This window comes from Orcinus orca, chromosome 8 (genome assembly GCF_937001465.1).
Source record: "Orcinus orca chromosome 8, mOrcOrc1.1, whole genome shotgun sequence".
Lineage (NCBI taxonomy): Eukaryota > Metazoa > Chordata > Mammalia > Artiodactyla > Delphinidae > Orcinus > Orcinus orca.
In genome coordinates, this window is record NC_064566.1 from 9,611,406 (window position 1) to 9,626,153 (window position 14,748).

Here is a 14,748-nt window from a genome sequence, read left to right on the forward strand (position 1 = left end):
GTTATACCTTTCTAAGAATTTGCCCATTTCTTCCAGGTTGTCCATTTTATTGACACAGAGTTGCTTGTAATATTCTCTTATGATGCTTTGTATTTCTGCGGTGTTGGTTGTAACTTCTCCTTTTTCATTTCTAATTTTATTGATTTGAGTCCTCTCCTTCTTTTTCTTGATGAGTCTAGTTTAAGGTTTATTAATTTTGTTTATCTTCTCAAAGAACCAGCTTTTGGTTTTATTGATCTTTGCTACTGTTTTCTTTGTTTCTATTGCATTTATTTCTGCTCTGATCTTTATGATTTCTTTCCTTCTACTAATTTTGGGTTTTGTTTGTTCTTCTTTCTCTAGTTCCTTTAGGTGTAAGGTTAGATTGTTTATTTGAGATTTTTCTTGTTTCTTGAGGTAGGATTGTATTGCTATAAACAGCTCTTCCCTCTTAGAACAGCTTTTGCTGCATCCCATAGGTTTTGGATCGTCTTGTTTCTGTTGTCATTTGCCTCCAGGTATTTTTTGATTTCCTCTTTGATTTCTTCAGTGATCTCTTGGTTATTTAGTAATGTATTGTTTAGCCTCCATGTGTTTGTGTTTTCTACGTCTTTTTCCCCCTGTATTTATTTCTAATCTCATAGAGTTGTGGTCGGAAAAGATGCTTGATATGATTTCAATTTCCTTAAATTTACTGAGGCTTGATTTGTGACCCAAATGTGATCTATCTTGGAGAATGTTCCATGTGCACTTGAGAAGAAAGTGTAATCTGCTGTTTTCAGATGGAATGTCCTATAAATATCAATTAAATATCAATTAAATCTATCTGGTCTACTGTGTCATTTAAAGCTTGTGTTTCCTTATTAATTTTCTGTCTGGATGATCTGTCCATTGGTGTAAGTGAGCTGTTAAATTCCCCCAGTATTATGTGTTACTGTCAATTTCCTCTTTTATAGCTGTTAGCATTTGCCTTATGTATTGAGGTGCTCCTATGTTGGGTGCATATATATCTATAATTGTTATATCTTTTTCTTGGATTGATTCCTTTATCGTTATGTAGTATCCTTCCTTGTCTCTTGTAACATTCTTTATTTTAAAGTTTATTTTATCTGATATGAGTATTGCTACCCCAGTTTTCTTTTGATTTCCATTTGCATGGAATATCTTTTTTGATCCCCTCACTTTCAGTCTTTCTGTGTCCCTAGGTCTGAAGTGGGTCTCTTGTAGACAGTATATATATGGGTCTTGTTTTTGTATCCATTCAGCGAGCCTGTGTCTTTTGGTTGGAGCATTTAATCCATTCACCTTTAAGGTAATTATCAATATGTATGTTCCTATTACCATTTTCTTGATTGTTTTGGGTTTGTTTTGGTAGGTCCTTTTCTTCTCTTGTGTTTCCCATTTAGAGAAGTTCCCTTAGCATTTGTTGTAGAGCTGGTTTGGTGGTGCTGAATTCTCTTAGCTTTTGCTTGCTTGTAAAGCTTTTGATTTCTCCATTGAATCTGAATGAGATCCTTGCCGGGTAGAGTAATCTTGGTTGTATGTTCTTCCCTTTCATCACTTTAAATATTAAATATATCATGCCACTCCCTTCTGGCTTGTAGAGTTTCTGCTGAGAAATCAGCTGTTAACCTTATGGGAGTTCCCTTTTTATGTTATTTGTCATTTTTCCCTTGCTGCTTTTAATACTTTGTCTTTAATTTTTGCCAGTTTGATTACTATGTGTCTCGGTGTGTTTCTCCTTGGGTTTATCCTGCCTGGGACTCCCTCCAGTTCCTGGACTTGGGTGGCTATTTCCTTTTCCATGTTAGGGAAGTTTTTGACTATAATCTCTTCAAATATTTTCTCAGGTCCTTTCTCTCTCTTCTCTTTCTGGGACCCCTATAATGTGAATGTTGGTGTGTTTAATATTGTCCCAGAGGTCTCTTAGGCTGTCTTCATTTCTTTTCATTCTTTTTTCTTTTTTCTGTTCTGTGGCAGTGAATTCCACCATTCTGTCTTCCAGGTCAATTATCCATTCTTCTGCCTCAGGTATTCTGCTATTGATTCCTTCTAGTGTATTTTTCATTTCAGTTATTGTATTGTTCATCTCTGTCTGTTTTTTCTTTAATTCTTCTAGATGTTTGTTCTTTAATTCTTCTAGGTCTTTGTTAAACATTTCTTGCCACTTCTCGATCTTTGCCTCCATTCTTTTTCCGAGGTCCTGGATCATCTTCACTGTCATTATTCTGAATTCTTTTTCTGGAAGGTTGCCTGTTTCCACTTCATTTAGTTGTTTTTCTGGGGTTTTATCTTGTTCCTTCATCTGGTACATAGTCCTCTGCCTTTTCAATTTGTCTGTCTTTCTGTGAATGTGATTTTCATCCCACAGGCTGCAAGACTGTAGTTCTCCTTGCTTCTGCTGGCTGCTCTCTGGTGGATGACACTATCTAAGAGGCTTGTGCAAGCTTCGTAATGGGAGGGACTGGTGATGGGTAGAGCTGGGTGTTGCTCTGGTGGGCAGAGCTCAGTAAAACTTTAATTTGCTTGTCTGCTGATGGGTGGGGCTGGGTTCCCTCCCTGTTTGTTGTTTGGCCTGAGGCGAAGCAGCACTGGAGGCTACAGACTCTTTGGTGGGGTTAATGGCAGACTTCAGGAGGGCTCATGCCAAGGAGAACTTCCCAGAACTTCTGCTGCCAGTGTCCTTGTCCCCATGGTGAGCCACAGCCACCCCCCGCCTCTGCAGGAGACCCTCCAACAGTAGCAGGTAGGTCTGGTTCAGTCTCCTATGGGGTCACTGCTCCTTCTCCCTGGGTCCTGATGCGCACACTACTTTGTGTGTGTCCTCTAAGAGTGGAGCCTCTGTTTCCCCCAGTCCTGTCGAAGTCCTGCAATCAAATCCCGCTAGCCTTCAATGTCTGATTCTCTGGGAATTCCCCCTCCCATTGCCAGACCCCCAGGTTGGGAAGCCTGGGGCTCAGAACCTTCACTCCAGTGGGTGGACTTCTGTGGTATAATTGTTCTCCAGTTTGTGAGTTGCCCACCCAACGGTTATGGGATTTGATTTTATTGTGATTGCACCCCTCCTACCATCTAATTGCAGCTTCTCCTTTGTCTTTGGATGTGGGGTATATTTTTTGGTGAGTTCCAGTGTCTTCCTGTTGATAATTGTTCAGCAGTTAGTTGTGATTCTGGTGCTCTCACAAGAGGGAGTGAGAGCACGTCCTTATACTCCACCATCTTGAACAGACTGTCTTATGATTACACTTTGCATTGCATATATTTTCCATCCTTTTATTTATTTGTGTCAGTATATTTCAAGTGCAATTCTTGTATATAACTGAGTCTTGTTTTTTAATTCAGTTTGACAATCTGGAATATATGGTCTGTTTACATTTAGTGTATTTATTGATATGGTTGAGTTAAGTCTATGATTTTGCTCTTTGTTTTCACTTTGTCTCATCTATATTTTGTTCCTTTATGCCTCCTTTCTTGCGTTTTTTTTTAAACTCTGTTTTTCTTTTTTCATTTTAACTCCTCCACTAGCTTTTTAGATATACATCTTTGTTTTAATAGTTGCTCTAGGGAATACAATACACATCCATAACTGATCACAGTCTACCATGAGTTAATATATCACTTCACATATAACCGAAGAACTTTACATTATATTATAAACCTCATGATACAGTGTTATTATTTCTTCTTTGAATAGGTTTTTTTTTTTGCGGTACGCGGGGCTCTCACTGTTGTGGCCTCTCCCGTTGCGGAGCACAGGTTCCGGACGCGCAGGCTCAGAGGCCATGGCTCACAGGCCCAGCCATTCTGTGGCATGTGGGATCTTCCCGGACCGGGGCACGAACCCGTGTCCCCTGCATCGGCAGGCAGACTTCCAACCACTGCGCCACCAGGGAAGCCATGAATAGTTATTTTTAAAGAAATTTAATAAATGAGAAAAAAGTATTTTTTATTTATCTACAAATGCACCATTTCTGGTGCTTTTCATTCCTTTGTATAAATCTCAGTTTCTACCTTACTTCATTTTCTTTGACCTGAAGAACTTGCTTTAACATTTAATTTCTTGTAGTGCAGGTCTACTGGTGAATTCTCTCAGCCTTTTTGTCTGAAAATATATGTTTTTGCCTTCATTTAAAAAAAATAGAGCAGTTTTAGGGTCACAGCAAAATTGAGTGAAAAGTACAAAGAATTCCCATATACCCTTGGAACCACCCCTCAACCCCACCCCCACCATCACAGGCCTTTGTTTTTCAAGAATATTTTCACTGGACATAGGTTCCCAGATTAACAGCATTTTTTCATTGTCTTCTGAGAGCATTATTTCTGGTGAAAAATCAGTGATCATTCTTATTGTTGTTCACCTATTTGTAATGTATATTTATTGTTGTTTGCCTATTTGTAATGTATATTTCTCCTCCAGGTACTTTTAAGATTAACTCTTTTTCATCTTTAGTAATTTGATTGCTGTGCCTAGGTATGACTTTCTTTGCATTTTTTTTCCTGTTTGTGGTTCACTGAGATTCTAGGATCTAATGAATTGATATTTTTCTTCAAATATGGAAGCACTTTTGGCCACTATTTCTTTAAATTATTTTTTTCTACCCTAGTCTTTTTCTCCTCTTAGTCTAGGACTGCAATTATACACATGTTAGACCTTCTGATATTATCCAGTAGCCATTGCTTTTTTCCCTTTTTCCAGCCTTTTTCCCCCCACTGTGAGCATTACTCTGGATAATTCTTATGTTCCTATCTTCAATTTCACTGATCTTTCCTTCTCTAGTTTCCAGTGTGCTATTAATTCCACCTGGTGAATTTATATTCCAGATGCTACATTTTTCATATCTAGAATCTCCATTTCTGTCCATCAACAGATGAATGGATAAAGAAGATGTGGTACATATATACAATAGACTACTACTCAGCCATAAAAAAGAACAAAATAATGCCTTTTGCAACAACATGGATGTAACTTGTGATTATCATACTAAGTGAAGTAAATCAGAAAGAGAAAGATAAATACCATATGATATCACTTATATGTGAAATCTAAAATATGACACAAATGAACTTAACTACAAAACAGAAACATACAGACATATAGAACAGACTTGTGGTTGCCAAGGGAAAGGCGGGGGTGGGGAAAGAATATAATGGAAGGCTGGTGTTAATAGATGCAAACAATTATATATAGAATGGATAAACAACAAGGTCCTACTGTATAGCACAGTGAACTATATTCAATATCCTGTGATAAACCATAATGGAAAAGAATATGAAAAAGAATGTATATATGTATATAACCAAATCACTTTGCTGTACAGCAGAAATTAACACAACATTGTAAATCAACTATACTTCAATTTAAAAAAAATAGAATTTCCATTTCTTTTCTTACTGTTTCTATTTCTTTAGTGAGCTTTTCCATCTCTTACCCAGTATGTTAATCTTTTCCTTTAAATCCTTAAGTATATTTAGAATAGCTGTTTAAAATTACCTGTCTGCTCTTTCAACATTTGTCATCTATGGGTAAATTTCTATTGCTTTTTTTTTTTCACTCTGGTTATGGGTCACATTTTCCTGATTTTTTTTTCATGTCTAGCAATTCTACGTTTTATGTTGGACATTGTGAATGCTAAATTTTTTGAGTGTCAGGATTTTGTTGCTTTCCTTTAAAGGATGTTTTGTCTTGTTCTGGCAAAGTTAATTTACTGGCAGATAAGTTGTTCTTTTAATGGTTTATTTTTAAGCTTTATTGGAAAGGTCTAGAGTAACCCTACTCCTAATGCATGGCTAGAGTAACCCTATTCCTAATGCATGGCCTTTCTGGGGTCTCAATTGAATGCTCAGAGTATTTAATGATGTCTCTTGATTCCGCCTAATAGGAACTCCTATGTCTCCCAGTGCTGTGAGACCCAGTAGCTGTTCTCTGCTAGGCCTGTGAGGTCTCACCCTAAACATAGTTATGTCTTTAGTGCTTGGCTAAAGACTTAAGAAGATCCATATGCAAATTTCTGGAGCTCCTTTTCTGTACACGCTTTTGTCTAATATCCCGACCTACAATTCCCAGCTGTCTCAACAGTTTCAAATGTTAAATTAGGGACTTGCCTGGTGGCGCAGTGGTTAAGAATCCGCCTGCCAATGCAGGGTACCCGGGTTCGAGCCCTGGTCCAGGAAGATCCCACATGCCACGGAGCAACTAAGCCCGTGTGCCACACCTACTGAGCCTGCGCTCTAGAGCCCGTGAGCCACAACTACTGAAGCCCGCATGCCTAGAGCCCGTGCTCTGCAATAAGAGAAGCCACCGCAACGAAAAGCCCCTGCACCGCAACGAAGGGCAGCCCCCGCTCGCCGCAACTAGAGAAAGCCACGCGCAGCAACAAAGACCCAATGAAGCCAAAAATAAATAATAAAAAAAAATTTTTTTTTAATGTTAAATTAACCTCTGCTGTTTTCTGCTTGAATTTCACCTCATTACAGCACCAGAAAGTGCCATCAGGCAGAAAGCCAGCGACATAGCGGGGTCCACTTTGTATGCCTCATTTTTACTTGGCGAATCACACTGCCGATTGTGCAACGGCCAAAAACAGTCACTTCATGTATTTTTCTCCGCTTTATAATTGTTTATGGTGGGAGGGACACACCCTGTGGAACTTCACATACCATATTTATGCAACTTGTTCCCTACTTAAACAGATATTTAGGTGGTTCTAAATGATAGTACAGCATAATGATCGAGTGTGCAGCTCTGGGTTAAATTCTCAGCTCTGTTACTTACTTGTTGTGGTTCCTTGGGGAAGTTGCCAGCTAATTACCCCACTTGCAAAATGGAATATAATAATAAAAAGCACTTCATAGAGTTGTTCTGTGAAGTATATGAGATACTGTCCTGGAACACAGTGAGTACTCAAAAATGTCAGCTGTTATTATTCCACATTCTTCCTATTACAAAAAATGCTACAATCAGGAATTCCCCGGCAGTCCAGTGGTTAAGACTCTGCGCTTCCACTGCAGGGGGCACAGGTTCGATCCCTGGTTGGGAAACTAAGATCCCACATGCCTAGCGGTGCAGCACCCCCCCACACACACACAAAAAAGCTACAATAAACACTCTGGAGGATACTTATTTGCATTCTTATGTAAGTGTATCTCTGGAATTCTTGGGTCTATGAATATATGCCTTTTATAATTTGATAGATATTGCCAAATGCTTTCTAAAAAAAACACTGGGGCTTTCCTGTTTTTCCAAACTCTCACCAAGGTTAAGAGATATGGCCAAACCTCTAAATTTTGGCACTCTGATATATGAAAAGTGCAGTCTCCCTCCTTTTAAATTATGGGACAAATTCTGGGCATCCTCTTATGTTTATTGGCTCTCTATACATTTTCTCCTATGACCTCCTGTTGGTATCACCTCATTTGGGTTTTTTTTTTCTTATTGATTTTATCCATTCATCCAACTAATTGTATTGAGTACATATTAGGCATACAACAGTGAACAAGACAAGTCTCGTCCTTATGAAGCTTATAGTTCAGCCAGGGAGACAGAAAATCAGCAAAGAAAGAATAAAATAATTACAATTCCCGTGAGAAGAAAACAAAGAGGATGTTAAAATCGTGAGTAAGCAGCAGTAGGGATCTTCCGTAGAAAGAGTGGTAGTCATGGAAAGAGTATTTAAAGAAATGAACTTTAAGTTGGGAACAGATGGTTGAGAAGGAGCGAGTCATGGAAGGAGCAGTGGATCACGTTTGAAGCAGAAGGAACAGCCATATGCAGAAGCTCTCATTCAAGAATGAATTCAGCATGTTTCAGGAACAGGAAGGCCACTGTGGCCATAGTGTCCTTGGTGAGGGGAAAAGAGCCACCAGATGAGATTGGAGATGTAGGCAGTGCCCACAGGAATATGAATTTATTTATTTTTTGCTGTACGTGGGCCTCTCACCGTTGTGGCCTCTCCCGTTGCGGAGCACAGGCTCTGGACGCGCAGGCTCAGCGGCCATGGCTCACGGGCCCAGCTGCTCCACGGCATGTGGGATCCTCCCGGACCGGGGCATGAACCCGTGTCCCCTGCATCGGCAGGCGGACTCTCAACCACTGCGCCACCAGGGAAGCCCAGGAATATGAATTTTATTTCCAGTGCTATGGGAAACCAATTACAGGTTTTAAGCAGGAAACTGACATGATCTTAAATTCTCAAAGACCACTCTAGCTGTTCTGTGATTGGATAGGAGGGAGTCAAATGTGGATGAAGCCAGAAAGGCTAGTGAGGAGACTAATGCAGGAATCTGAGCAAGTGACAATAGCTTGGATAGAGTGGAGACACTGGAGAATGAGGAAAGGGAGGACATTTATGATATTTTTGGAGGTATAACTGGCAGGACTTGGTAATGAATCAACCACGGCAGCTCATTGGAGAGTGAAGCTTCAGAAATGACTCCCCGGTGTTTAGCTTGTGCCACTGAGTGAACAGAGCACTTATAACGGCGGGGAAGACAACAGAAGGGGAGGTTTGAGAGGTGAAGTGGGAGATGGCAAGTTCAAGGCTTGGACATGCTAATCTGGATACGATGGTAAGACATCCTAATGGAAGTGGCCACAAGGCATGAGCTACATGAGTTAGAAGCTCAAAAGAGTGACCTGGACTAACCACATCAATTTAATGGCAAATGTTCTTTGTGTTTTCACTGTGAAGCCTGAGGGTAATTAAATGTAATGATGTGAACATTTAGAGTTTTGCAATCTAAAATGATTTAGCTGCTCATTAGACTGCCTGTGGTGATCATTTTGCAATACATAGAAATTTCAAATCATTATGTTGTATACCTGAAACTAACATACGTTATATGTCAATTATACCTCAATTATTTTTTAAAAAGAGCAACAAGTTAGAAATTTTTAAAAAATGACTTAGCAATGAAAATATCTTGCACTTATATCAGGCCTCTCTCTCAAAAATTCAATGCACATCATCAAATCAGAATGGCTGATAAAAATAAGGAAGCAGGGACTTCCCTGGTGCAGTAGTTAAGACTCCACACTCCCAATGCAGCGGGCCCGGGTTTGATCCCTGGTCAGGAAACTAGATCCCACATGCGTGCCACAAGTAAGAGTTCACATGCCACAACTAAGGAGTCCGCAAGCCACAACTAAGGAGCCTGCGAGCTGCAACTAAGGAGCCCACCTGCCGCAACTAAGACCTGGCTCAACCAAAGAAAGAAAGAAAGAATGACGGAGCAGTAAGCAGGAAGGAGGCAGGGGAAGGACCAGCTCCTCCATCGTAGAAGAAAAGTGTGCTGCAGTCTGGAGCCCTCCCCCCACAGTAAGGTACCCTTCTCTACCAGGGCAGAATTGAAACCCAGCAAGGGCTCAGGCACCCGTGGCACAGAAAGCCCAACTCTGACAGCGGGAATTTGCAGCAAAGTAAGGATTTACTGCAGGGCACCAAGCAAGGGAATGGGAGACAAGCCTCAGGTGTATTCTAACTTGGTCTTTGAGTGAGGGGTTTTTTTTGGGGGGGGGGGGTACGCGGGCCTCTCACTGTTGTGGCCTCTCCCGTTGCGGAGCACAGGCTCCGGACGCGCAGGCTCAGCGGCCATGGCTCACGGGCCCAGCCGCTCCGCGGCACGTGGGATCTTCCTGGACCGCGGCACGAACCCGTGTCCCCTGCATCGGCAGGCAGACTCTCAACCACTGCGCCACCAGGGAAGCCCGAGTGAGGGGTTTTTTTTTAAAAGGGGAAGAACAAAGAGGCTGGGATTAATCATCGTCTTGTGAAAGTTCTATGGCATTTCTTAAACGTAGTTTCAGGAGCCAGGATGTCTCTGGTTTACGATTCTCTGGACAAGTGGTCCACGGCTCAGGGATCTGTTAGCTCATGTTGCCCTGGAGAAACAATCCAGTTTGTATGTTTAATGATGATATTTAGAATAGCAATTTCAGTACATTAATGATGTTATCAACAACAGTAAGTTTAGTCACCTGACTCTGGTTGATGACTGTTCAGTTAGCACAGGACTGAGGTCAGAGGGGACAAGAAAGGGAATAAGTTTTGGATAAGATTAATCGTAAACTCGGTAAGGGAACTCGGTTTTAGGGGAACTCGGTTTTAGGGGAACTCGGTTTCAGAATCACTTGGCCACACTTTTACAAAAACTCTAATCTCCTCAGTCCTTAAAAAGATAGGTCAGATGCCACGGTACCTGAGGAAGGGGTTTCTCTTTTCCAAGGTCCCATATTCAGCCTTTCTGGATTGACTTTAGTTTGGGTCCAGTAAAGAAGTGACGTGTTTAGCACACTGCCTGGCACACTGGAGGTGCTCGATGACTCCCTGCTGTTATTAACATTAGAAGAAAGGGCCCTGGGGCCTAAGAGCCAGAGGTTCTAGGTTCATTTCCTGGCTGCAAATAACAAAAAAAGGAATTCTAATTAGTGTAAGGAAAAAAAAGAAAGTTACTGGCTCACCTAGCCTGGAGGACTAGCCAGACAGGTCACGGAACTAAACAGCTTCAGAAACCAGGGCCTCTGGAAGCAGCGATTCAACACTTGATATTTGTCTCTGCTCCTCGTTCCCTGTTGCCCTGCTTCTCTCTTACTGCAGAAAGGTCGTCTCCATGGAACAGACAAAAATGGCTGCACTTGCTAAGCAACCCCAGCAGAAAGAATGTTTCCCCAGCCCCTGCTTCCTGCACTAATCCCCCAGGAATGGCTCTGCTGGGCTTGAGGTCACATTCTGACCCTTGGGCCAATTACAGTTGTCAGAGGAATGAGACATTCTGCTTGGCTAGGCCTAGGTCACAAATGCAGCCGTGGCTCTGGGGTTTGGGGAAGAGTGTCTGTTCCTTCTTGTGGGAAGTCCCAGATCAAAAGCAATCACAGGCCACATGAATATTCCTGCTCCATCAATTACGGCCTGATGTTAGGTCTCCCAGTCTCTCAGTTTCCTCATGATAAAATGGAGACTGTAACTTCGGACTTACCATACTCAATTTTTTTTGTTTGTTTAAATAATGAAGATCAAAGGACACAAGTTGTATGAAAAAAAACGTACACATACTATCTTAGCTAACAATATTGGTCAGGCCAAGATATTTTAACTAAGTACATTAGATAACAATTTAATTTGCAGCCAAAGTTGTTAACTATTAAAAAAATTCAAGAATTTTCAACAATAAAAATGGCGTAAACTTAATAAGGCTGTCAAATTCAGTTGCCTTAAATGACAGGCAACTATTGGGTAGTCTATCTAAGAAACGAGTTGTTATCAAAAGCATCAGGGCTTCCCTGGTGGCGCAGTGGTTGAGAGGCCACCTGCCGATGCAGGGGACACGGGTTCGTGCCCCGGTCCAGGAAGATCCCACATGCCGCAGAGTGGCTGGGCCCGTGAGACATGGTCGCTGAGCCTGTGCGTCTGGAGCCTGTGCTCCGCAACAGGAGAGGCCACAACAGTGAGAGGCCCTAGGGCAAAAAAAAAAAAAAAAAAAAAAAAGCATCATCTCTAGGTGAATGTCGACCAGAGATATGGGATCTTGAGTGACATTTTCATCAAAAAAGGCAGGAACTGCTAGTGCTGGAAGGAATCTGGCCTCTTTACTTTAGATATGGAATCTGTGACCAGAGAGGCTAACATGGCATCCAACATTGCACAGCAGCCGGTGGAGCAGCAGGACTTCCCCAGGTCTCTCAAGTAGCAATCCGTATTCTTCCTATTCTATCACATTGCCTCCCTCCGTGATCACATCCTGCTGGAACTTGATAAAGCCTTCTCTAACTCTGAAATGCATTTAGAATAGAACTTGCTTGTAGGTTGATAGTACAATTATTTGGATAAAATGTGGGGGGTTGAGAGACTCCCGGGAGAGACCCCAAGTGGTGGTGCTTCATTCCTGAATGTTTAGAGCTCACAGTATTGGCGGGGAGGCAATTGGCCAGGGAGCAGCAGATCAGCATTCCTTTCTTGTTCTGGTGACAGCAGCTGCAGTGAAACTAAACAACCCACAGTAAATGCTCAGTAAACCAACTTTGCTGAGAAGCAATGTGGCAACACATAACAGGAGCCCAAAAATGTTCTTACTTAGTGCATTAATTACACACATAGAACTTATCCTAAGAAAATGCTCATAAATATAACTAATATCTATGTTTAAAATTTTTTCAGCACTGCAATTTTTTTTTTTTGGCCGCGCTGCTCAGCTTGAGGGATCTTAGTTCCCCAAGCAGGGATTGAACCCGGGCCCTAGGCAGTGAAAGCATGGAGTTCTAACCAATGGACCGTCAGGGAATTCCCCTTTTTGCTTTATTTTAAATGGAGATCCTTTGTACTGTGAAGTTGCATTAGAAGAGCAGCAAAAAGCTGACATCAATGGCTGGGGCAGTGCAGACCAATTTCCTGGGGAAATCCGAAGGTCTGGGGCTTACCTGTTCAGGCCTGCCTTCTCCCATTTTATAGAGGCGGGTCTAAGGACCTGGAAGGAAGAAGGTGCCCAGAGAAGCAAGGACAGCAACACTGACACTGCCGCCTCTTTTTGGAACCAGGGAGGACTTATATCAAACACGTTCATTGAACCCACTGTTTAGGAACTCCCGCAGAGAGGAACTAAAAGGTATAAATGAGTCCTAGGGTAAATTCCAGCCCCAGATGTCCTATTTTCAAATGTGTGGCTCCCACGCTTTGGATCTCAGTCATCTTATCTGTTAAATAGTAAGTTTAATATACTGGTCTGTAAGGTGTCTATTCTCTATACAACAAAAAGAAGACAACTGCATTACGGAAATCCCATGAGTTCATCCCGCACGAGCCCCTTGTCCCCCACCTCCTGTGTTACACACCGTGAAATTGTTCAGCAAAGTCTTTATTTAAGTGGAAAATTGGCTGTCCGGGGGGCAGCTGCATGGACCATCATTCCTGAGCAAGGTGCAGTTGCCTGGCATTTAACTGGAGCTTCCCCTTGGGAACTTGGGAAGTCCCTTCCCCATTCTGAACCTCAATTTTCATATCTCAAGAAATGAGGGATTTGGGTTGAATGGATGAAGGTCCTTTTCTACCAGAAATTTGGCTGTATTTCTCCTAGTCTCCTGACTCCTAGGGGCAAAGACCCTAGTTCAAGTGCATGGAATAAAGCTTGGCCTCCTTTCCCCTGGCTGCAGAATCCCATTAGTATAATCAGAGGAGAGACAGCAGAGCTACACGCTGCTTCGAAGCTCAGTCCTGCCACTCACTGTGTGATAAAATTCTTCACCTCTCAGTGGCTCCATTTCTCCATCTGTAAGTGAGGTTCCTACCTCAAAGAGTTCTTATGAGAATTAAATGAGTTAATGTTTGCAAAGCACTAAAAACAGTGCCTGGCACGTAGTGCTTTGTAAAGTGTTTTTTGAATAAATAAAATTTAGTATGTGAACTGAATCTCTTCATAACTCTAACAGCTTCTTGACTCCCCCTCCCCCCAGGCCCCAGCCTCTGTGTTCACCCCTTCCTAAAGCTCAGAGCTCTGAACCCCCAATCTCTCTACTTAAAGGCCTCCTACGGCTCCCAGGTTCCTCCAGGATGGAGCATTGATGCCTCAGCTGGAGACCCAGGCTCTTCACACAGGCCCTCCCAGAGGTCCAGAGATGCTAGGCCACTTCCTTTTATTTAAGGATCCCAGTTAATTGAAAAAAAATAAAAATAAAAACAAGCAAAAAAGGCACACAGAATTACAAAAATTGTGAGGCATTTTTTTTCTGGTTTTTTTTTTTTGCGGTACGCGGGCCTCTCACTGTTGTGGCCCCTCCCGCCGCGGCGCACAGGCTCCGGACGCGCAGGCCCACCGGCCATGGCCCACAGGCCCAGCCGCTCCGCGGCACATGGGATCCTCCCGGACCGGGTCACGAACCGGCGTCCCCCGCATTGTCAAGCGGACTCCCAACCACTGCACCACCAGGGAAGCCATGTGGGGCATTTTTAATGTTATACTGAGCAAAGTCAAGCGTTAACCACTCCCACACCCCAGCGCAGATAAACCGTAATTACTCTGTTTCAAGATAATTGCCAAGGGTTCTCAGGCTCTTAACTTCCAGCCGCACAACTGGTGGAGCGGCGTGGCAAGGAGGCGGGAGTTCATCAGGTGGATCTCTGGAGGGTCAGCGTCGGGAGACTGGCGAGGACGCCCCCAACCCAAAGACGAGGCCCCTGGGACAAGCCCTCTCCACACACCCCCCCCCCACAAAACCCCTCAATCTCCAACCCGCGGGCCCGGCAGGCCTCCCAGGCCGCGAGACCGGCCCTCCATGCACCCACTCACCCGGCTCGGCCGAGCCCACCCTACCTTAGTAGCCCAGGGCGCCCGCGCACCCGGTGCCGCCGCCCCGCGAGCCGGGACCCGCACCCAGGAGCCTCCACAGGAACCGTTATCTTGCCCGCGGCGCCCCCTGTGAGCTACAGGCGTGAGTCGGAGAGTGGGGTCCGGCGGCGGCGACCCCCGCAAAGAGCCCGCGAGGGGGCGCGCGTCCCCGCGCTCAGCCGGCCTGCCACGACCCTCCTGCAGCGCCCGGCCGCGCGGGGCCGGCGGGAAGGCGGGGACTCGGTCCCCGCGCCACGCGGCTCGACCAATAGAAGCGCGCGCAGCGGGGCTCGGCGCCGACCACCTCGGTTGCTGAAAACCCGACGCGCGGGCGGCGGGCTCTAGGCGGGCGCCAGCGGACCGGCTCCCAGAGCACTCGAGGCCGGTGCGCGCTACCCCGCGGGTCCCGTGCGCGCGCCTGACCTCCCTTGCCCAGTCGGTGCGCGGCATCGCCCGGCC

The 14,748-nt window shown here is 44.0% G+C and overlaps 1 protein-coding gene across 1 annotated transcript in view; it reads right to left on the reverse strand.

Moving 5' to 3' along the window:
* Window positions 1-14,739, reverse strand: part of FADS2 (fatty acid desaturase 2) — a 65,206-nt gene extending 50,467 nt beyond the window's left edge. The window contains exon 1 of the mRNA XM_033414206.2: window positions 14,275-14,739. Within this exon, the coding sequence (XP_033270097.1) occupies window positions 14,275-14,739 (465 nt within the window). The remainder of the gene's footprint in view (window positions 1-14,274) is intronic.
* Between the last annotated feature and the right edge of the window lie 9 nt (window positions 14,740-14,748).